Consider the following 24,441-nt stretch of genomic DNA (forward strand, 5'->3'; position numbering starts at 1 on the left):
GGATTGATGTTTCATTGAGCTTAAGCCTTGGAGAAAAGATCATTGGTTAGAGATGTTGGCGAATAAAGTGGTTCCTTTGACGAGGGTGAGTCATTGAAGTCTCCCATTTTATAAAAATCTAAGGAAAGTAGTTTGAATTGAGATAGTATCACCCTGACTCGTTGTGATTGTGAACAGAAAAACGAGAATGATGATTTGTTCCCATAGATAGAGCCAATATAGAACTAAGGCTCGAAATGACATGGTCGTGCTATTAGATGATGGTGGTGCCTAGTTAGAATCCCCATTGTCTGTTGATAGATGAGGTGTAACTTTAAACACTTCGATGATCAAGTAATTAATGACTTTAAATGTAAGATTTTTAGAATTAGAATTGTGTGTGTATCATGTTGGGATGTAATACTTATATGGAGAAAACTTATATACAATTTTTTAGGTGTGATTTTTATTATTTTTCAATGAAAATATGATAAGTGTATAATTTTCTCATATTTTTACTTTTTAAAATGATATTTAAGTACATGTGTCATATTATTATTCGACAATAGTAAAAATCACAACTAAAAAAGTATATCTAAGTTGTCTCCTAATTATATAGTCTTAAAAGTGTGATATCTAACTTAGGTTAACCAAAAATCCAATTTAAAACACACATCAATATCATACTTATAAAATTTTTAAAAATATTTTAATGATAAAAAATAATCTTTAAAATAAAATGATATATTTCTCTCATTCCTTATATGTTTTAAAAAAATTATTTTCTCCACTCCATTTCAATCCAAGTTAAACTTTATTTGAGAGTTAAAAAAATGAATTTATAGGAGAGATTGAGATAATAAATAAAAAAAACAGTGAAAATCTTCCACATTGACTAAGAGATTGTTTTTTCAGAAAATAAATACATTTTTGTATACATAATAAAAAATGAATAAAGCCAAGAACTTACCAGAATACTAAATCCAGAAACATTAGTGAGAGATGTAGCAATGGCAACACTTGAAAGAGAGAGCTGATTAACATGTCCAACCATCATCACTGATACTACTTGCAGAAGATATTGCAGCACAGTAGTGGCCACCATTGGTGCTGCTATACTACTCATCTTCTTCAGCTCCACCATTAATGTTCTTTTTGTTTTTTTCCATTCCCACTTTCCGGTCTCTGAACCTTCTTCTATTTCCATATATGCCTTCACAACTATTCTGATATCTTTCAAAATCTTCTATATGATCAATTTGAATATTTCTTTATTGCCAATAAGCTCGTGGCAGCTTTAAATAATGTATCACGTTAATTCTATGTCAATTGGCCTTCACAATTATTTCAATTGTTATTTCTGAAAAACACAATTATTTCACAATCTTTTATTTAATAAATGCATATGATATCATTCACTCAAATAATTTTATATTTTTCCTCTAAAAAAAATAGAGATATCACATTTGACATACATACTATGGAATCTAATTCTATCTATTTGTCTTGTATAACCTTTTCTTATCCTATGAAATATTTATTAAACTTTAACAATTAGACAGAAAAAACAAGAATATTGATCAAAGTTGACGGTTGTCCAATTTCACAATTTTTTCTTTTAAACATAAATTCTTAATCTATTTCAAGTAACTTTTTTTTTTTTTAATCAGAAGAAGCTTTCATTAAAAAAGAAAAGGATTACAAGGAAACAAAAGAAGCAAGGTCCATTAATTACAAAGCCTAAATCTAGGAGTGCCTTGCTTATCAAGCAAAAAATCCTTGTACAATCCAAAATGTAAATTATCAAACCAAGTGAAGGTCTTAGTTTGGAACCCAAGGTTAGCCAAGAAATCGGCGCAAAAATTAGCTTCACGGAACGTGTGTGTAATCATGAAATTCAAGTAACTGGATTCATAGGGGAATCAAATCACAATAATATTTTGATTAAGTTTTAAATAACTACTTCAATATAAAAATATTTATTTTTAAAATAATTTTAATCCGGCTAAAAAATTATTAAGAGTCAATTTGTATTCATAAATCAATTAATTTATTAATTTGAATATATAAATCATTTTTATACGTTCAACTCTCTTGCAACCAATACTTTTTTAAGAATTTTGTTATTTATTTTTAAATTTAATACTTTTAGAGATTTCTTTTTTGTTTTCAGAAAACACGATAATTTTAGTTTTTTTTTGAAAAAAAAAATTGTTTTTTAAAATAATTTTTTTTAAAATATTACATTTTTTTATTAAAAAGGAAACTTTTTGAAAAACGTTCTATTACATTTTTTATTATCGGATAAGGATAATTTAAAAAAAAAATCTTTTATGTGTATTTTATTATTTTAATTTTTTTTATTACTAACTTCTATTATCAAAAAATTGATACTGTTTTTAAAATTAATTATAAATTTTTATTTATATAAATTATTTTTGAATTATAATTTATTTTAGAATAAAAAATGAGAAGATAAACGAAGGTGACGATGGATTGCACTTCTAAATTTCTAATATAATAGGGTGAGAGGACCTAAGAAAATTAAACTCTAAACGCTATAACACCACCGGCCACTATTAGACATTGTAGTTCATTTAATATTTTTAAATTAGATTTATCACTTAAATGGTTGAAATTTCAAACTGTTTAATGGATATGAAACATTTGAATAGAGATGGAACATATTATATTATAACATGTTGATCACAATTCATAATAATTAAGATAATGTGAGGTGCTTTATTTGTATTTATTTAACAAAGTAGCAAACACGATTGTTATACTTTGCTAAGAAGAAATAACGACAAATGATTTTTACGATAACGATAAAACATATGAAAATTTCTTTACCCACCTCCCTATGGGGTCACCCCAGCGAAATCCCAAAACTACCCTACTTCGGAGATGCATTTTCGAAGTTTTTTTTTTTTTTGAATTTTTTTTGACTTCAGAAATGCATCTCCGAAAACACCAAAAAAGTGGTGTTTTCGGAGATGCATTTCCAAAGTAAAAAAAATTCAAAACCGTGAATATTTCGGAAGTTCATTTCCGAAAATATTGCTGCATATACAATTTTCCCTCCTTCACTATTTCATCATTTTTCTCCAAAACTTCTCCAAACCCTCTCCAAAACCCAATCAATCTCCATCCATTTTTAGTCCTAAAATCAAGTTTCAAACCGTTGATCACGTTAAAGGGAGCATAGAAAGCTACAATTTCAGGTAAACATCTCTCATTTCATCCCCTATTTCACTACATTGATTGATGAATTTTATGCTGAAACCTGCGATGGTTCGGAAGTTCATTTCCGAAATATATTACCTAACAAATTTCGGAAATGAACTTCCGAAATATGCCCTGGCAGTAAAAAAAACAGTTTTGGCCAATTTTGCTAATTTTTGCATATTTTAGGTATGGTGCATCCGGACAACAATGTGCAAGACAATGACGCAGTAGTTCCGGCAGTTGTCAACGTTAATAACGATCCGGTTATCGACGTTAATCCTATGATCAATGCGGTCGATGTTCGGCAACAATTTACAAATGATCGGAGCTTCGGTAGTCGCGAACAATTGATTGATTGAGTTTGGAACGAAGCTAGTAAACTTGGATTTGGTATAGTTATTGTAAGGTCCGACAATGGAAATAGTAGGCGGAAAGCTTTCGTTGTTTTGAATTGCGAACGGGGTGGGAGTTATGCACAATCAAACCGGGTTCTAAAACACGAAGACACGGGATCGAGAAAGTGCGGGTGTCCGTTTAAGTTGCGCGCGACTCGGAGGGTCGATGATTTGTGGCGTTTAACCGTAATTTGTGGAATTCATAATCATGCCTTGGATGCCAAGTTACACGGACATCCAATGGCGTGTCGTTTGTCCCGCGAAGAGAAGAATGTGATTTCGGATTTAACGATAGTCAAAGTGGCGTCTCGCAACATACTTAGCGTTTCAAATATCAAGCAAGTGTACAATGAACGACACAATCTCAAAGTTTTGAAAATGGGCCCTCGGTCGGAAATGCAACAACTTTTGAAACTATTGGGCGATAACAAATATGTGTCAAGCTTCCGAACGTCCGAGGACAAAGTTACGGTGCGTGATATTTTTTGGACTCATCCCGAAAGTATCAAATTATTCAACACATTTCCAACCGTTCTTATCATGGATTCGACGTACAAGACAAACAAATATAGGCTTCCTCTTCTAGAGATAGTGGGTGTGACCTCGACGGACAAGACTTATTCGGTCGGGTTTGCTTTTTTGGAGTGTGAAAAAGAAGAAAACTTTACATGGGCTTTTGGCATATGCAAGTCTTTGTTACTTGATCAAAAGTGTATGCCAAACGTCATTGTCACCGACCGGGACAATGCTTTGATGAATGCGGTCGATACCGTCTTCCCGACATCGACTGTGTTACTTTGCCGGTATCACATAACTTGCAACGTGAGAAGTAAGTTGAAACCCGCGGTTGGGACAAAAGATAGGCCGGATGAAAATGGTAAAGTTATCAAAGCCGATGTTGTGGTTGATAGGATAATGGCGGCATTGGATGCATACTCCGAAGAGGTGTATACCGAGAAATTGGTACACTTTAGGTCTTTGTGTGGTTCCATTAAGACTTTTTGTCATTACGTCGAATCCACCATTTTTGACAAAGTTAGAGAAAAAGTCGTGTGCGCTTGGACAAATCGAGTTAGACATCTTGGTTGCACCACGACTAACCGAGTTGAATCCGCACATGCGGTCTTCAAGAGGTGGTTGGGTGATAGCAAGGGAGATTTGTGTCGGGGATGAGACACCGTGAACCAAATGCTTGAAAATCAACACAATAAAATTCAAACACCGTTCGGTCGGAGCAAGACGGTTATGGATCACCGGTATAAGGGCCAACTTTTATTCTCCCAATTGATTTACAACATATCCCGATCGGGTTTGAATTTTTTGTTTCATGAAGCGAAGCGGTCGGAGACCACGGGGCCGGATAGTTCTTTATGTGGGTGTACCATTAGAAAGACATACGGCCTTCCATGTGCTTGTATACTTGCAAAAAAGAAGAAGTTGAATTCACCAATACGCATGGATGAGGTAGCCGACCATTGGAAGAAGCTTCGTTTTGATGATTTTGACCCGCCGAAAGAAAATGACTCCAAAATCACCATCTCCGACGAGTTGGAAGTGATAATGGAGAAGTTTGCTAATGCGGATGACACAACGAAAATGCACATTAAAGAAGAATTACGAAAAATTGCATTTCCGGAGACCACCGACTTGAAACCTCCATCTCAACCGGTTAAAACGAAAGGTGCACCGAAAAAGTCCAAAATTACACAAGATGACACGTCAACAAAACAATCTCCTTCCTACTTTGAACATGTTGATGCATCGTTCCCGGATTCACCGACACCGAAGTCCAAGTGTAGTGGTAACAAAGGAGCCCGTATTTCGAAGCCACCTCGCACACCACCGATCAAAAAATCACCCATTGTCTACATTGATGAAATGCCACTTTTTATGCACAAATATATCGATAACATCGTTGATGTTGGAAGCGACGACAATTGTGGATATCGGGCCGTTGCGGGTTTGCTCGGTAAAGGGGAAAATAATCACACTTTAGTCCGACGGGAACTTATTGCGGAGTTGACTTCGTATCGGGACATCTACGGTCGACTATATGAAAATCAAGAAAAGTTTGCGAAAATTCATGATTCACTTGTTCCATCACTTACCGGTATTGCTCCGGTTTCGAAGTGGATGTCATTCCCCGATATGGGTCATCTAATAGCAAGTGCATATGTTATGGTGTGTGTCGATTTGACGAGGTTTGGACTAAGTGAGACTTTCTTCCCACTCCATAGTCGACCGCCATTGGACGCGTCGAGCCGCATCATATGCATCGGGTATCTACGATCGCGGCACTTCGTCCAAGTGTTTTTGAAACCGGGGTGTCCTATACCGGATACTTCTTGTCAATGGACGGCACATCGTTCAAATGAGGCAGAGACTTGGCCGGATCCTTTCGTTTCAAGAATGGCGGAGTTTGAAGAAATGATGAGCCAAGAGCGCGAGCAAAATAGAGAGCGGTCGAAGAACGTACCTATTTTGGACTTAGGATCCACCGATTGGTTCAGTGAATTTTAGTTTGTTCCGGATTGTTTTTTGTTTGTAATGACCATTTTTGTATGGATTGTTGTTTATCATGTAAAATCAGACCGATTCAATACATATATAATATAAGTATGTTTTATGTCATCATTGTCTAATTTATGTCTATTTTGAATTCCTTTTGTCTTTTTTACACAAAACACTAAGCAATCAACAAAATGCAAAATTTACATCTGTTTCTGCATAATTTGGAAATGAACTTCCGAAATATACATCTCTGCTTCCCATTTTCAGAAGTTCATTTCCAAAACATCCCCTGAATGAAGGATAAGGTTTGTTGGGCCATCATTGCTCCAATAAGTCTATAAATACTACACACTCTTCTTCATCACCTTCACACCAGAAAACACAAATGACACAAACCTACCCCCATCTAGCATTCGTCTACTTCACCACCGGCTACCCGATGCCGTTCCAATTCCGCTTCTCGCGCGACACGCCGTTTGTGGAGTTGATAAGTTCGCTCAACACGCTTTTGCACTATCCCGAAAATCGAAAGGTTGTCAAGCTCGAGTACCGCTCGCCATCGCTTAACGACGAGGGCGACATTAAGTTCACACCTTTTGAGATCAACAACGACGAAGATTTAGCGGTTTTGTGGACAACGTTCGACCGATTTTCTTCGAAGGGCCCGATCGAGTTAGACGCGAAACTTCAAAGATCGGCGGACGACGTTATCAAAATGTTGACTCATCCCCACCTACCCGTGTTTAACAATATGTAACTTTAATCTTATGTAATGTGATCGATGTAATCTTCATCCGATTAAATATGTAACTTCCGAATACACCAATTTTCTGAAAAACAACTTTATTTCGGAGATGCATCTCCGAAATCAATATTTTTCATTAAGAAAAACACCTTTTCGGAGATACATTTCTGAAAACACCTTTTTTTTCAATAAAAGTACGTTTTCGGAAATGAACTTCCGAAACTAGGGGTATTTTGGTAAATTCACCGGAGGTGGCCAAGAAGGTTAGGAGGTGGGTGAAGAAATTTCCAAATATATTGAGTTGTTTCTCTTTTCCAAGAAGAAAAATTTGTATTTTCCAACTTTGTATTATAGGATGTATTTTTTTTTTTTTGTTTATAACCACCGGTTTAGTCCGGTTCGGGGGAACAGCTCTGGCATCAAGTGGGTCAAGCCCCCTCCCGATCGCAGTTGCGGGGGATCGAACCGTGGTTCTCCCTACCAAGTCCAGCGCCAATCACCACTGGACCAACTAACGATTGGTTTATAGGATGTATTTTCCAACAAGTTGTTTTGCTTTATAAAAATAAAAATAATTAATTGGTGTTGTTTAAGACTGGACAATTGCTCATAACGACCAATCCAAGTCATTAGGTCTAATTCAATCAAGATGTGTTGCTCACTATACATGAGTCATTTTTCTTTCCATAGACCACGACATCGCAAATGAGCATATTTTTCTTTTCATTGGAACGGTTGATATGCATCAAACGACTATCTTCATTGAACACTTAATAAATGAGAGATAATTGTAACCACCCCTCCGATATAAATGTGACTTTGAGTCACACTCAAGTATGATCTAATCCATACATACAAATTTTTACATCAATTTCATACTTACTTACGTGTTGAAGTACTAAATATTTTTTTGGTACCTTTTCTAGTCACTAGAGAAATATCATCATCGCACTTGAAGTTGTGAATCTATGTGCTTGCAAATATGAAGACTACAACATGTTGACTTGATTTTGATGTTGACAACACTCTTAAGAGGAGTCTTCATCAGTCTTAATGCTCAAGGATATCATTCTTTATCAAGTGATGGTGCTTGATGTGTTTGCACAAGTGGTGATGATTGACAAGTTATTTATCAAGTGATGGTGCTAGGTATGTTGCTCATGTGATGGTGCTTGATGCGTTTGCTCAAGTAATGGTCCTTGACAAGTTATTGCTCAAGTGATGGTGTTTGGTATGTTACTGAAGTGATGGTGCTTAATGTGTTTACTCATGTGATGATACTTGACAAAGTGATGGTGTTTGGTATGTTACTAACATAATGGTGCTTAATCAAGATGAAACATGAGTATCTTGTTGTGCTTGGAGATCAAGTTATATGTGCTTATCTATGAAGACAACACGTTATGTCAAACAGCCGGCGTTTGGTGAAGTCAGCAAAGATCTTTGATCAAGTAGCTTGCCTGATGATGGAGTTTATTATGAAGACTTATCTCAAGGCGTATCATAATAAGATTCAAGATGATGGTAATCAACATGGATTTATCTTAAGCCTCAATAAGAAGACTTAAGATTCTTGTGTAGTGCTAAAGTCAAAGTTAATGATGCAAAGACTTGAAGCTTTAGAGTGTAAAAGGAAGTGTGAAAGTTCGTCTAATCGTGTCTGTCTGAATGATCAGTGTCTTGTAAAGACACAAGGATATTTCTGGAAGTATTATGACTAAATAACACACATTAAAAAATTGATAAGCCTCTCATTTTTTAACTAAAATCACCAAAAAAAAAGTTTTGGGACCTAACCAATTGATTAGGGGTCTGTCTACTTGATTAGGAAAACTTTTTTTAAATTGTCTAATTTATTAGATTATATACCTAATCGATTATGTCAGACTCTTAATGATCGGTAACGATTCTATATTAAAATCTTTTATTTTTTCCCTCATCAATCGATTACTAAAGGTGCCTAACTGTTAGCTGCAAATTCGACGCTCTAAAAAGAAGATATTTCAAGAGAAAAAGGATTGATTTCTATGAAGAAAGATGACTTCGACGAATATGAAGGTCTTCTCTACAGAGTTATTTGGCGAGAAGTTAGTCCACTGATAGGCTGATTGTTTTGTCAAGGACTTAGAAATATTTTAAGTCATTCAGCTTTGGAAATCGACGAAGCGATTTTTAAAATAATCCAATGGCTGGATTTTTTGCCTTAGATGTCCCTTGAGAAGGACGCGTGGAGGCTTGCACGAGGTGAAGCGCAAGACATAAACGTGTCATCTTCGAAATAGAAGACCGTTGTAGTTGGATTAGTATATATAGGAGTCTTAGTAAATAGATTTTTCGTGTGTTCAACTTCGTACAGATACTCAATTATACTCAACTATCTAGCGGATTAAGAAAAGAGTCTCTACGAGAATGTACGTTTGAAACACCATTATTTTTCAGTTATAAAGCAGTTATTTACATTCAAAGTCATTTAAAATTTCTTTACCTTTTTTGTCGAAAACTCTTTACTTTTCTTGTCCAACTTTATCTTCATTTTCTTTTAAGATGAGCTTTACTTTTTGGCCTAGAAAACCTAAATACATAAACACTAAACACACATGCTTTAGGATCAATCTAGTCGATCCTGCGAGTAACCGAAGTACCTAAATTCGGAGGACTATTGTTTGTTTACCAAAATCAAGGGTAAACAAATTGGCATGCCCAGTGGGACCTTTTGTGTCTGGTGCAAATTTTTATAAATTTTGTCTAGTTTTGTAAGTTCTACAAGTTAACTTCCTCTCAAACTTCGTTGTATGGGATTGAGGAGTGGTAGGGTAGCCAGAAATAACGAACCCATACCCAGAAGGAAATACGTTAGAAGGATGGTCATTCCACCAACTAATAATGTAGAACAACCTCCCTTTTTGATAGGGTAAAGCACAGTCACAATGAATGTGTCAGAAGCACTACCCTTCATGGCAAGTACGATGACAATTCCGTCGAATGCGCAAAGTGGACCAATTCTATCCCCAGTTCGAACATAAGGTCACCCATTGACCCTAAGACCAGTGGGGAATAGAAATTTCAAACCACCTTACATGCCTAGATTCACAATGCCACTCTTAAAAGTATACCAACAAGATTTTGTTAGGATGTCTTATTTGATACATTTCGGCGTGTCGGGGTATCTGTGAAGAAAGAACCGTCTGTGAATTTTTGACTTGGGCTAGGAGATGTTCTAATGTACGGGTGCGTAGGAGAGAAACATGCATGTGTAGACATGACTGAAAATTCTCCATTGGTGTGGGACTGAGGACTAGAGGTTTTACTATGAGACAGACAACTCTCACGGCCGCTGCAGGTAAACTGGACAAACATGAGAAAGTGTGTTCCAACAATCAACATATTTTCATACCGTTTGTCTTTGATACTTTTAATATTTTAATTTCAAAAGTCATAGATGTTTTAGAGAGAGTACAAAGACTCATAACAACAATATCGTGTGTCTTATGATAATAAATATAATTTTTAAGAGAATTAATTTTACAATATAAAAACATTAAAAACAGATAGCAGCAATTTGTTATCTATTTATATGTTATCCCTATATATGTAATCTTGATTATTTGTGTTTATTGAAAGCAAAACACCGGTCACTTCGTTTTCATAAAATGTTAAAGAGAAATGATATTTGTACACTGTTTTTTACACTTACATCGTATGTGTATGCATACAATCTACTAGTTTAAGTTTTTTTAAATAATTTATTCAACTTCGTTTTTTGTGCAAAGCTGGAAAAGGGTTTTGCTTATACGGTGTGCCATACGGTGTATATAAAAGCAGTGTAAGAATAGCATAACTGAATGTTAAATGGTAGAATTTAAAAAGAATAAAAAGTAGTATCGTGGAAGCACGCATGTATATACGTACGAATTTGAAAAAGAATAGTGTATTATATAGAGAAATGTTATGTGTACACTTATTTGTACACCTACACCATAATTTATACACAAAGTATATACTTTTCACTTTTTTAATTAATTTTTTTCACACTTTGGTATGTGTGCAGCACAAAATAAATGTATATATATACGGTGTAAACTCTCAGGTGTAGAAATATGATGTATACATAGCATTCCTCTATTATATAAACAAATCATAATACGAAACTTAAAGAAATAATATCACAGACAAAGAAAAGAAGCAATATATAATATTATATTAAACGGTTAAAAACAGATGCAAGTTTTATATATATAAAATTGATGCCAATGTTGTCCTATGTAGTGATAACACAAAGAGGACAAACGTAGAGCCAAAGAAGGAAAAACAATAGAAGAATAAGAAATTGTCGTTAAAAGTGAGTGACATACATATATATACAAAAATATATCATTAGAGAAATGATCATGAAGGATTCTATGGAAGAAGGTTCAAATAATAAGTGGGAATGGAGAAAAACAAGAACAACATTAATGGCGGAACTGAAGAAGATGAGTAGTATAGCAGGACCAATGGTGGCAACGACTGTGTTGCAATATCTTCTGCAAGTAGTATCAGTGATGATGGTTGGACATCTTGATCAGCTCTCTCTTTCAAGTGTTGCCATTGCTACATCTCTCACTAATGTTTCTGGTTTTAGTATTCTGGTAAGTTCTTAATGCATTCATTTATCATTAGTTTTGATCAATAATTTTATAATTATTTGGTAAGTATTTAATTCATTTATTGTTATTATTATTATTTAAAAAAAATATACATCTATATATATATATATATATATATATATATATATATATATATATATATATATATATATATATATATATATATATATATATATATATATATATATATATATATATATATATATATATATATATTATTTTGATTTTAGACAGATATATAATGCATCAAGACAATACATACATAAGCATGATCATGATAAGATCACACCTAACCACCATTTTCCAATATTAAAATAGATATTAACAAAATATATGATACATAAGCATCTCCATAATAATGCCATTCACAAATAGTAGAAAAATCTTTGATCTCATCCTTCTGACATCCATGATTTAATCTTCTATTGTTTTCTATATCAAGATTTTCAGCCCCTTTTTATTTTTATTTTTATTATTACTCAATTAGTTTATGAGAACACATGTTTGATCCATATCTTAGAATGACTATTTTTTTCTTTATATTTTTCAAATACAGAACGAAAAATAAAATGTCATCTCTTTAGGATAGTTGTTGAATTCTTGAAATTACAATCATCATAATATATATTTTTTATCCTTTAATTTAAAAAACAAAGATTTTTATCTATGGAAAACCCATACATAAGTATTAAAGCTTATGAAAAAAACTTAAATAGTAAGAGAGGTTTTGTAAATTATGAAGAAGGTTTAAATTCCAGAATTCATGTTTTAAAATTTTGAATTTTAAAATCAAAAGAAAATTTTAAAAACATTAAAGAATAAGAAAATAAACTTACAATATAAAATTAATATTATATAGCCTCATTTCCTTGTATTGGGCCTAATTACCTTTTCGTGATGGTACTAAGTCATAGTTTTTTCTTTTTATATTTTATTTAATTAAAAAGGACGGGTAGAATCTCAAATTATTTTATATTTTATACAATAAACCTTTTTCAGTACTTGAGAAAAAGTCATTATGAACTTATTTAAATTAGATATTTTTATAGGGAAAAAGAGACGGGAGCAGAACAAATACAAGATTCATTATTTTATTTTTACACAAAACAAGATTCATTACTAGTTTCTCTATCTCATATTAAATTTAATTAAACTTAAGCTTTTTTGTATACCAAAATAAAATTTGATGTGCAATTTTTTTTGTTAAATAGTATTTTAATGGCAAAAATATATTTAGGGATAATTTTTTAATGGCAATAGTTTTTAGAAATATACATACAAATGTTAAAATAAAAGTAATTGACCACAAATTTTACATCATCTTTGAGAAGGAATCGTCACCTGATTTCAACTTTGATAGTCCTGTTATGTGTAGGATGGACTGTTCAAAAAAAAATTCAAATTACACCAAACTAAAGTTAAAATAACTTTTCCCATACAAATTTTTTTAAATAACTTATGTTTGGTTAATAGATTGAACCATGTTATATAAATAGTTCTATAATCAAATTAAATGATAAATAAAATTAACTTAAACTAAAAATTAAAAAAAAAAGTTAAAACAAATTTTAAAAAAAAAGTTATTAAAAAAAATCAAAAAAAAAGTATAATTGTACAATTCTTCAGCAAATAGTTTGATTTGAAAAAAAATTGTCTTCATAGTTTGGTACTATTCGGTCTAGAATTTTGAACCGATATACTAAACTAATAACTTTGATTCGATTTGGTTTGGTTCTGAATAAATTAAAATGCATCGATTAGATTAAAGTAACATTTAATTATAGTTTAATTCAATTTGGTTTTCTTACTATATTATACCACGAACAAACAACCCTAGCTGTCATATGTGTGAGTTTTCAATGGTTATCACCCATTCTTCTTCAGAGGGAAAAAAACACATAAATTTAAGAAAATGAAAAATATAAAGTATTTTCAATGAGATCTTAATTTGTTTGCAAAATTTTAACTCGTTTCTTTCTTGCAAATTTTGGTAGTCAGGGATGGCGGGTGGATTAGAAACTTTATGTGGACAAGCTTATGGAGCAGAACAATTTGAAAAGTTCGGAATATACACACACACTGCAATAATATCCCTTACTATGGTTTGTGCACCAATAACTATTATATGGATTTTCATGGACAAAGTACTAATTCTCATTGGCCAAGACACCACAATTTCCCATGAAGCTCGAACATATGCACTTTGGTTAATACCTGCCCTATTTGCCTCTGCAATTCTCAAACCTCTAACACGTTTTTTTCAAACACAAAGTTTGATTTTTCCAATGATTATTAGCTCCTTTCTAGTTTTGTGCTTCCATGTAGTTACTTGTTGGACATTAGTATTTAAATTGGGATTAGGACATATTGGTGCTGCAATTTCCTTTAGTTTAGGAACTTGGTTGAATGTGCTGATACTTTTGTGTTTTGCAAAATATTCACATGCTTGTGAGAAAACACGTGTGTCATTTTCTACAAAGGCTTTCCTTGGTATTAGAGAGTTTTTTGGTCTCGCTGTTCCATCCGCAGCTATGGTCTGGTAATTATTCATTCATACACTCTCTCTTTTATTTTTCATTTAATTTGTAATATGACATGTTCTTATCGACTTTAAGTCTGCGCCACTGTGGCTACGAGATATTGTATTATAATTTGATATGCTTGTATTATAGTCTCAAATGGTGGGCGTGTGAGTTGCTTGTTTTGCTAGCTGGACTTTTTCAAGATCCAAAGTTGGAGACATCGGTTCTTTCAATATGGTAACATTTATTTTAATTTCTATATGGTATGGTTACTATACTTAAGAAAATGAAAGTACTAATCTATAACTTTTATGACCAGCTTGACAATATCTACATTGCATTTCACCATATCCTATGGGCTTGGGGCTGCTACTAGGTTTGTTTGTGACAATATTTTCATCATAAAATTAACATGTAAACATAGTAAAACAAAAAGTGTCGTTTGTTTTTTGTGACAGCACAAGAGTTTCAAATGAACTAGGAGCTGGAAATCCAAAAGCAGTTCGTTTTTCGGTTTGTACAGCAATGGTCCTTGCAATTACAGAGGCTCTTATTATAACTGCAATCCTATTAGGTTGCAAACATATCTTAGGTTATGCTTACACCAATGATAGTATGGTTGTTCATTATGTGGCCGCTATGACTCCTTTGTTATGTGCATCAATTTTTACGGATAGCTTGCAAGCAGTTCTTTCAGGTTAGAAACTATTAATTACACTCTTTTACTATTATTCACATGTTGTTGAGTTATATATCAATATGAAATTATTATTTTTTGAATATTCAGGGGTTGCTAGAGGAAGTGGGTGGCAACATGTTGGAGCCTATGTGAATCTTGGAGCATTTTATCTAGTAGGAATTCCTGTTGGTGTAGTGTTAGGGTTTGTTGCACATTTCAGAGCAAAAGGCCTTTGGATTGGAATAGTAGCTGGCTCAATTGTGCAAACAGTTTTCCTTTTCATTATTACTGCTCTTACAAATTGGAAAAAACAGGTTCACATTTTATAAACTTGATTATAATATTATCTAATATATAATTGATACAACTATAGTAGTATGTGTTTATGTGATAATAATACAAAGTATGTTTAATTTTTGTAGGCAATGTTGGCTAGAGAGAGAATATTTGATGACACTTCTTCTGATGAAAGTATAACAAATAACAAAACCAGTGTATAAAGTTAATTATTAGCTGTATTGTTTCTCTATTAAGAAAGCATCCTCTGAAATATTATGTGTTGATCATGTGTATATCATTCAATGAATTCATAGCTCCTGCATCAGCACCCTAGCAAGGTTACTTTTCTTGGTGACATCGCATGGGCTCTATTATCATTGACCTTCTCAAGGAATTCCTTCCTTTTTTTTGCTTTCGCACCGGTTCCGACCTAAATAGTAGATCGACTAATTCGGCTCATGCTACGGAGGCACGTGCACTGGCCAAGCGTTGTTTCTGCTAGGAATCGAACTCGGTATTCCCCGAATATCGTCCTTTGCAAAGAGAATTCCTTCTTCTTTGCTAGTGGTAATAGATTCATTCTTTCTGCATGATCAAAATTAAACAGTTAATCTAAAATAATAATAATAAAAAAGTTGAGAATGAAATGGTGAAAAAAAATTACAAATGAAATCATCAAGGCCCATATTATCGCCCTCCACTTCCATTTAATCTCAAACACTTAAAAAGGAAACCAGTAATTGACATCGGGTCACACCCAATAAAAAAGAAACCTATGACCTCCCTCATTGTCAAGAGTGACCTTTGAGCACTTATCATTGTCACGTACTCGAAAGAACTACTTCTTTCAATTTTTGTAGTTTGAGAAATACAAGGAGAATAGTTCCCTGTTTAGGAAGACGTTTATAAACATCTTGTTCCCCTTGTTAACCCCTTCCATACCATAGAAATAGAAGATGTTTATGGTATGCGTGATCCCCAAACCTCCACATAAGATTTTGAACACCTTCATAAAGGCCAAACTATTGGGGTGAAATTAGGAGGAAACAATGTTGATCATCTTTAAAACCTCTAAGTCAAAAATGGTGAAGGAGGTATTTACCGTGAACAATCATGCTTTGGTTCAACCACTTTGTCCTTACAAGCCTCATGCTTGGGGCTATGAACTGCCCCGGATATTGTAGTCTGAGCCTACATAGTATCATTGATTTCAACCCACTCGCCTACGCTTATGTGATATGAATGAAAGAACTTAAAAAAAGCTAAGCGGGTTAGATCACTTGCTCAACACATGGGCAACGTCGTCACATCCTGAGATTGTTGGTGTTGGTTGAAATATACATGTCAAAGAAGTATTACATGACTTAGTTCTGTAAAGGAAGAGGGAGTCCAAAACTATATAATGGATTCACATTTTTAATTACAGAATGTACTAGTAAAAATAAAATAAAATTGTATTTGGATTTTTTTTGTTCTCGAATACTCTTGCGTTAGTGTTATGAGGTGTACTTAAATATTTTTTTGTGCAGTCTGGATGTACTAGGGGTCATGGGGTGGTTGATGGTGGATTATGTGTTGTATTAATTTTCACATAGTCAATCTCTGGTTATCATTTACCAACGACTGTGGTTTTTTCTCCTGTTTGGGAGTCTCCACGTTAAATTATCGTGTTCCTCTTTTTCTCTATGCATTTGTTTTTCCTAATAATTGGTATTAGAGCTTTTGGTTCAATATTAGAAGCACCTAATCAATTGATATCAACTACGACAAAATGGTGTCACTGAATAAAAGAACCGTCATTTAGTTGAAATCGCACGGACCATTTTACTTCACCAAAATGCCTCTTATTGTTTTTAGGGTGATTTCCTTCTCATACCTTATTGCCTTATTAATTGAATGTCTTCTTCTATTCTTCAAGATAATATTCCATTCTCTATCATGAACCTAAAATATAATGTCTACCCTAAACATCTTCGTGTTTTTGGTTGCAAATGCTTTGTTTATGACCTTAGTCTAGATAAAGACAACTTTTCTGCCAAATTTCTCAAATGTTATTTTCTAGGCTACTTACTTATACAAAAAATATATATTTGTGATTTTGTCCCCAACTTTAATTATACATTGTTTACAGTGATGTCACATTCTTTGAAACTTCTCCATTTTTCTCTTCTTTTGTGTCACTAGATGAGAATTTTACTTCAAATAATTGAGATAATCCTTCTATCATCCTCGCACCTATTGTATCCCTTACCACAAATCCCTTGTGTGTCTACCAGCGATAGACACACCGTACATCAGAAGTAAGAGATGATATTGATCTACCAGCACCATCTTCTTCTCCAACTGCTCCTCTAGTTACTTCGCTTGCAGCTGAACTTCCATTAGCATTACAAAAAGGTATTTAGTCTCGTCATCTTAATTCTAATTATGCTTGTGTTTTAAAATATGACCATCTCTCTACTTCCTATGTTTCTTTTGTTTCTTCTTTCGTTTCTGTGTCTATCCCTAAGTCTATAAGTGAAGCAACATTTGATCCCAATTAGCGTCAGACGATGGTGGAAAAAATGGATGCATTACATTCAAATAACACTTGGAAAACTGACTCTTTAACTCCAAACAAAACGATAGTGGAATTTCGATGTATTTATACAGTGAAAGTTTGACCATATGGTCAGGTCAATCGTTTCAAAGCATGTTTTTGTAGTTAAAGGCTACACACAAATATTTGGTCTCGATTATGGTGACATTTTTTCTCCGATGGCCAAGATTAGTCCATTTCGTCTCTTTTTGGCGATGGTTGCATTTCATCATTGGTTGCTTCATTAGGTTAACATTAAAAATTATTTTTTAGACAAAGAGTTAGATGAGGAAGTTTATATGTCCCAACCTCCATATTTTACTATTCCTAGAAATTCTAGACTTTGGTTTCTGTGTCTCGTCATCTTAATTCTAATTATGCTTGTGTTTTAAAATATGACCATATCTCTACTTCCTATGTTTCTTTTGTTTCTTCTTTGGTTTCTGTGTCTATCCCTAAGTCTATAAGTGAAGCAACATTTGATCTCAATTAGCGCCAGACGATGGTGGAAGAAATGGATGCATTACATTCAAATAATACTTGGAAAACTGACTCTTTAACTCCAAACAAAACGATAGTGGAATTTCGATGGATTTATACAGTGAAAGTTTGACCATATGGTCAGGTCAATCGTTTCAAAGCATGTTTTTGCAGTTAAAGGCTACACACAAATATTTGGTCTCGATTTTGGTGACACTTTTTCTCCGATGGATAAGATTAGTCCATTTCGTCTCTTTTTTGGCGATGGTTGCATTTCATCATTGGTTGCTTCATTAGTTGAACATTAAAAATTATTTTTTAGACAGAGAGTTAGATGAGGAAGTTTATATGGCCCAACCTTCATATTTTACTGTTCCTAGAAATTCTAGACTTGTTTGTCTCTCTTGATGGGCTGAAACAATCCCCACATGCTTATTTTGGTCCTTTCAACTCTTCCTTGGTACATTTTAGTATGACTAGATGTAAAATAAATCACTTTGTTTTCTTCCTCCATTTGTTGGTGTATCTTTCTTGGTCTCTATGTTGATGATATTGTTATCATTGGACACGACCCAGATGGTATCTAGCGACTTAAAACTCATATTTTCAAAAAATGTAACAAAAGAATTGAGTCCACTCAAGTACTTCTTAGGAATTGAAGTTGCCCAATCCTCATAGGGAATTACAATTAACCAATGGAAGTACGCATAAGATATCCTAAGTGAAACGGGTATGCTTTATTGTTGTCTTATTGATACTTCTATGGATCCCAACGGCCAACGCCAAGCTCCTTCCTGATCAAGTGGGTCCTTTAAAAGATCCGGCAAGATATTAACGTCTTGTGGGTAAACTCAATCATCATACAGTTACCAAACCTGATATTACATTTGCAGTGAGCGTTGTGAGCCAATTTTTCTTTTGATAGTCCTTGGAACATAGGTATTCGTATTCTTAAATATATAAAGAGTGAACCAAGAAAAAGACAACTATATGAAAATAAGGGTGTTTATAAAATCACTTGTTATTCAGATGTCGACTGGGCCAAATCACTGTTGAATAGGAGATCCACTTCAAGATATTATTGTGGAACCTTGTTTTGTAGGTAATATATCTTTAACCAAGGAATCGTCTTTTGGTGATGACAACTATGATGACAATTATGGTAACAACTATGGTGACACCTATGATGACAATCGTATAAAAATTTATAAAGACATCTATAAGGTCAGCCATAAAAGAACTATTGATAATTCAAGCATAGTTCCTTAGTAAATAAAGATGTAAACCCAAGAAAAGTGGTTTGATGAACTTGACTATTTAAAGAATAAGAAGAAGAAGAAGAAGAAGAAGAAGAAGAAAAAGAAGAAGAAGGAAAACAAAAAGCATATATCTAAAGCCTAAAGAGATCTCTAGCAGTGTCAAAAAATAGAAGATAATATCTGGCAAAGGGCTTGAAGAAGGAGTCAATCTCCTAAAACTCCTAAAATAGTAAGTGAATAACCTTTTGTAAAAGAAAAGGGCTTTTTCGTAAAAGTATATGACTATAAGCACGCACACTAAAACCTTTTTTAAATACCTTAACTAAGAGAAAATATTTTCAAAAGTGCCTTAAGTTGTGCCAGATGACTTAGGAGCAATGGAAGTAACTAGAGAGAAATATTTGACTAATCTAATCGATTAGGCCATTATGCTAATCAATTTAATCACCTCAAATGTAAGCCCTAATCTATTTAGACAGCGCCTCAAAGATGTGTAACAACTATAAATCTCTTCTTTCCTTTAAAATCACCAGCAACGACTATTTTTATGACATAATCGATTAGACCAAAGTATCAATCGATTAGACAACAATCAAACTAATTAAAGGAGAATGTCATTTTGGGTATTCCTCTTGCCTATAAATAGAGGCCTCATTTTTCATTTCAAATCATTCAGAAACATGTTTTGACACTTCCATTTCTCACACTCTCTCTAAAGTTTTATTTAAACTTTCTCTTACTAGATGTTATAGCCAAATCCTTTTCTGAGAAAATTCATTTGTGAGTGAGGATATCAACGTAATTCTAGAAGGGTATGGTTGTAAAATTCATCAAGGAAATATTATTTATACACCTTGGTTGAATACTGTCCATTTATGAATAAAATATGAGGTTAGAAACTAAAATTGATAAAAGCTTTGGTTAGGGATTGTGTAATCAATTCCTATATATATATATATATATATATATATATATATATATATATATATATATATATATATATATATATATATATATATATATATATATATATATATATATATATATATAGAGAGAGAGAGAGAGAGAGAGAAAAAAAGAAGGGATATTCTTACTCCAAACGTAAGTTATTAACACTTACTTTAAATCTGGACCATTGATTCTTCTCAATCTAATGGTTAAAAGTAATAACTAATAGTTTTCTCTCTCCACATTTAATTACTTAATATTTTTAACCATTAGATTGAGAAGAATCAATGGTCCAGATTTGGAGTAAGTGTTGATAACTTACTCCTAATTAGACTCATAAGAACTACTAATTTTTATTTATTTTGAAGTTTGAACTACTTAACTTTTGAGTTTTAAGTCAATTTTTATTTATGTTTTTATCATTCTGCAACATTATTTAGTTATTTGAACTTGAGATTTTCAGTTTAATGTCAATCAAATTTTTGAATATTTTTTATGTAGCTTTTATTTGTGTGTAGCATATTTTATTTTATATATAAGGGTTAAATATATTTTTACTTTTTATAAATATCTCAAATTTTATTTTTACTCCCTATTAAAAAATGATTTTTTTTGTTCTTACAAAATTTTATGCATGTAATTTTAGTCCCTGTTATTTTTTAAAATTTTTAAAATTATTTAATTATTATTTAAATTTTAAATTTTTGTATAATTTTTTCATACATATTTAGAATACAGTAAAATGTTTATTTATCAAATTTTAGAATTTTATAATATAAAAAGAATTAAATATGAATTTTTAAAATTTCAAAAGATAACGATAAAAGTAATGAAAAATAATCATTCAAAAATACACATTAGTATAACAGTAAGGATTAAAACTACGTGCATAATAATTTTGTAGGGACCAAAACATACCCGTTTTTTTATTGGGAGCAAAAGCAAATTTTAGTAATTTATAGGGACCAAAAGCATAGTTAACCCTATATATAATTATTTATTTTAACCACTTTGCAGCTTCCTCTATTTTCTCGTTACGTTATTCGATATTCCACATATCAGTTTTTCCGCAATCAAATATGTTCCCCAATCCACTATTAACAACCTGACACCTGAGACTCCAACTGGAGCACAATGCAAGAACTCATTGTACTCTCCTTGTGTAACACCCTACTTCCCCGTTAGATAATTATAATTAATAAAAATAATATTTTTGCAAAATAATCAGAGTTACACAAGTAGGAATGTCACATCCCGTAAAACCTCATGAAGTATCAAGTCACTTCATCCTTTATTATCCATAATTTTAATCAAATAGCGGGAGCTTAAAATTAAATTATTTCAATGGCTCATGGCCTAAACAAGATAAACGCCACCAACTCGTGGTTTAACATAAATCAAACAAAACAAGATACGTAACAATGAAACAAACAAAACAACGCAAATAAAACAATTCCATGTTTTCCCGTGTTACGTATCAGAGCGACTCCTAAGACTTGACCGGGCAACACAAGCTCCATGCTTACTCATCTACCTGGATTATCTGTACTTCCGAAGAAACACAGACACAACAACAAAAAAGGGGTGAGAATCTCATTCAAATAATTATTGGTGAATATCACTTGCTAAGAAGTAGTATTCACAAAACAACACAACAATCAAGTACACAGTTATCTCGCACAATAATATTCCATGCATTCACTATGCACAATTTACAATTCAATCGTGTATGCAAAGTGATTCACCCATCATGACATTATGCATGCGGTACCAACAAAAACAATACAATTCAAATATATTGAACCTGATTCCCGTTGGAATCCAGATAAGTCTTAGGCGTTCCCCCGAACTACGACTTATCTCAACACGACTCTATCCCAAGAGTCCGGACGAGGCTAGGCACCCATCATGGATTCCCACCTAGACTCATCTCCTCATAATGATATGAATGCATGACACATCACCAAACACCAGCATAATAATTATCATGCTCACCACGATCCTCATTGATCACTGTAATTCTTCCTTAGAATTACTCAAACACACAAGAATATTACCCGATTCAAAATATCACAATTCACCACAAAATAATTGTAGAATCATCAATTAAATATCACAAGTTCATCACACGTTTATACGAGTCAATTCCGTACTCAATCCACATACTCACCGTAGTTCACAATTACGGTAACACCCATGAACGTGTCGAAGCGTTGGAATTCTGATATGAAAATAATTTTAAATAAAAATATGTTAAATCAGCTTTCCAACGATTTGAATGGCGTGTCATCCGGACATTCACAACTCAGGTTATGAATTTTCAAAGTTATACAAAAATACGAACACCGACATCATACGACAACATATACTGACAACACAAAACCTCATTACACACCAATTAAATTTAATTCCAGAAACTTGAAATCATTTTTACAAAAAATTACATTGTATTAGCTTTCCACAGGTTCAAACGACGCGTCAATCAGACTCACGGATCAAAAGTTATGAATTTTCAAAGTTTAGAAAAATCTACCAACACGGTGATGTAACGGGTTACATCATTCATGTAACCGGTTACATCAGTTCCAGAAGTAAAAATACCCCATTTTCTTCGATGTAACCGGTTGCCTCAACCATGTAACTAGTTACATCACCCAAAATAGCCTAAAACACGTTTTCAATGTAACCGGTTACCTCAACCATGTAACCGGTTACATCACTGACAGAAGCACTTTTCTGCATATTTTCCAAACACGAATTCAGCTCCGACTAGTCCCAAAATCCATATTTCATCAAATTAAAACGCAACTTCAATTACGGGTTTGTTTTCCTATCAGCACACAACAACTATGTAACCATTCATACATCAAATTCATCATGTTTTGCACCTACATAACATCAATTCTATCATATTAACAACACCACATATATTTGCAATTCAACTACAATTCATCACACCCACACAACACAACAATGGAAATCATCCAATAATCACACAAACATACACACAAATTTCTGAATTCAAGCATATTACCAAAAATCCTTAGAGGGGAAGGAACACTCATTATCCTCTCATGTTCAATCACCATTAAAAGAACCCGTTCTCCCCCTTGCCTCAATTCCAAGCTTTAATCCCTTGACAATGGTGAAAGTAGTTGCTTCACTCTTCCTTGCCCTAGCACTCAACTTTCTCTTTTTCACGTAGAATGACTTCTCACTTTTATCTTCTCCCTTTTTTTCTCTAAATTCCCTATTATTCTAATTACTAATTATTTATCCCCTAATAATAATAATTATTATTATAATTTATATTATCTATTTTTAGTATCCAATTATTATAATTTTATTATTCTGACACTACCTTAATAATTAGCTAACTCCTTGACTCACAGTATACCCTTGTACCAATGCCCTTAGCCTTAAAACAACCAAATCGATAATTATAATAAAAATGAAATAACTAAATATTTAAATAGGATGTTACAACTAGTAGATCAATTGGTAGTAGGAATGGATTGAACATGTACTTGAACCCCAGGGTACAGGGTTCGATTCCCACGAAAGGCAAAAACTCTATTAGTTAGGGGGTAGAGAAGATCGTCAGGTAGCAGTGCCGGGACTGCCAATTGAATGCCTTGCGAGGGGCTTGGGCTGTTACACCTTGCGCTTACTAAAGACTCCTACGGGAGCATAATACGGGAACTCAACGGGCTCTCCTTAGCGCCTACCCAAGACTCTTATGAGAGCGATTTGCAAGAACCCTTCAGGATCTCTTTTCACCTATTGAAAACTCCTACTAGAGAAATATGTTGGAACCTCTAGGCCTATTTTTTACATAGCGAATTAATAGTACGATGGAGAACACACCTTAGTAATATGATGGACTCTAGGAAGCTTTTGATCAAGACGGAAGAGTCTTTCCTAAAGTAATAGAAGTCCACCCTTGTCTATTGATATCTACAGTAACATACAACTCGAACAACTCGAACAACTTTAGCCCTCTAAATAGGAGTCATGGCAAGACCCTGAAGAATACCACATAAAGAATGGTGGACTCCGAGCATCCTCAAACAAATTTGGAGCAGTGTATTTTTCGGATTTACTACTCACATCATTTCTCTCTTACACGCTTCGTGTTTGTGGGAGTATGTATATTTTGATAAATTGAGTGAGGTCCTGACCTAGAGTCTAT

At 33.3% G+C, this 24,441-nt stretch overlaps 1 protein-coding gene across 2 annotated transcripts; it reads left to right on the forward strand.

Moving 5' to 3' along the window:
* Positions 1-11,003: 11,003 nt before the first annotated feature.
* Positions 11,004-15,900, forward strand: LOC131626938 (protein DETOXIFICATION 14-like). 2 transcript variants are annotated; one of them, XM_058897772.1, is made up of 7 exons: positions 11,004-11,486; positions 13,499-14,043; positions 14,177-14,263; positions 14,346-14,402; positions 14,485-14,723; positions 14,814-15,019; positions 15,128-15,876. In XM_058897772.1, exons 1-7 carry the CDS (start codon positions 11,241-11,243, stop codon positions 15,203-15,205), a joined length of 1,458 nt encoding a protein of 485 aa, XP_058753755.1. In that variant the 5' UTR covers positions 11,004-11,240; the 3' UTR covers positions 15,206-15,876. The 2 variants fall into 2 exon arrangements, with proteins under 2 accessions (XP_058753755.1, XP_058753756.1); XM_058897773.1 differs by having other exon boundaries at positions 11,347-11,486; positions 13,503-14,043; positions 15,128-15,900.
* The last annotated feature ends 8,541 nt before the right edge of the window (positions 15,901-24,441 follow it).

This window comes from Vicia villosa, unplaced genomic scaffold, assembly GCF_029867415.1.
Source record: "Vicia villosa cultivar HV-30 ecotype Madison, WI unplaced genomic scaffold, Vvil1.0 ctg.000339F_1_1, whole genome shotgun sequence".
NCBI classification, from domain to species: Eukaryota; Viridiplantae; Streptophyta; class Magnoliopsida; order Fabales; family Fabaceae; genus Vicia; species Vicia villosa.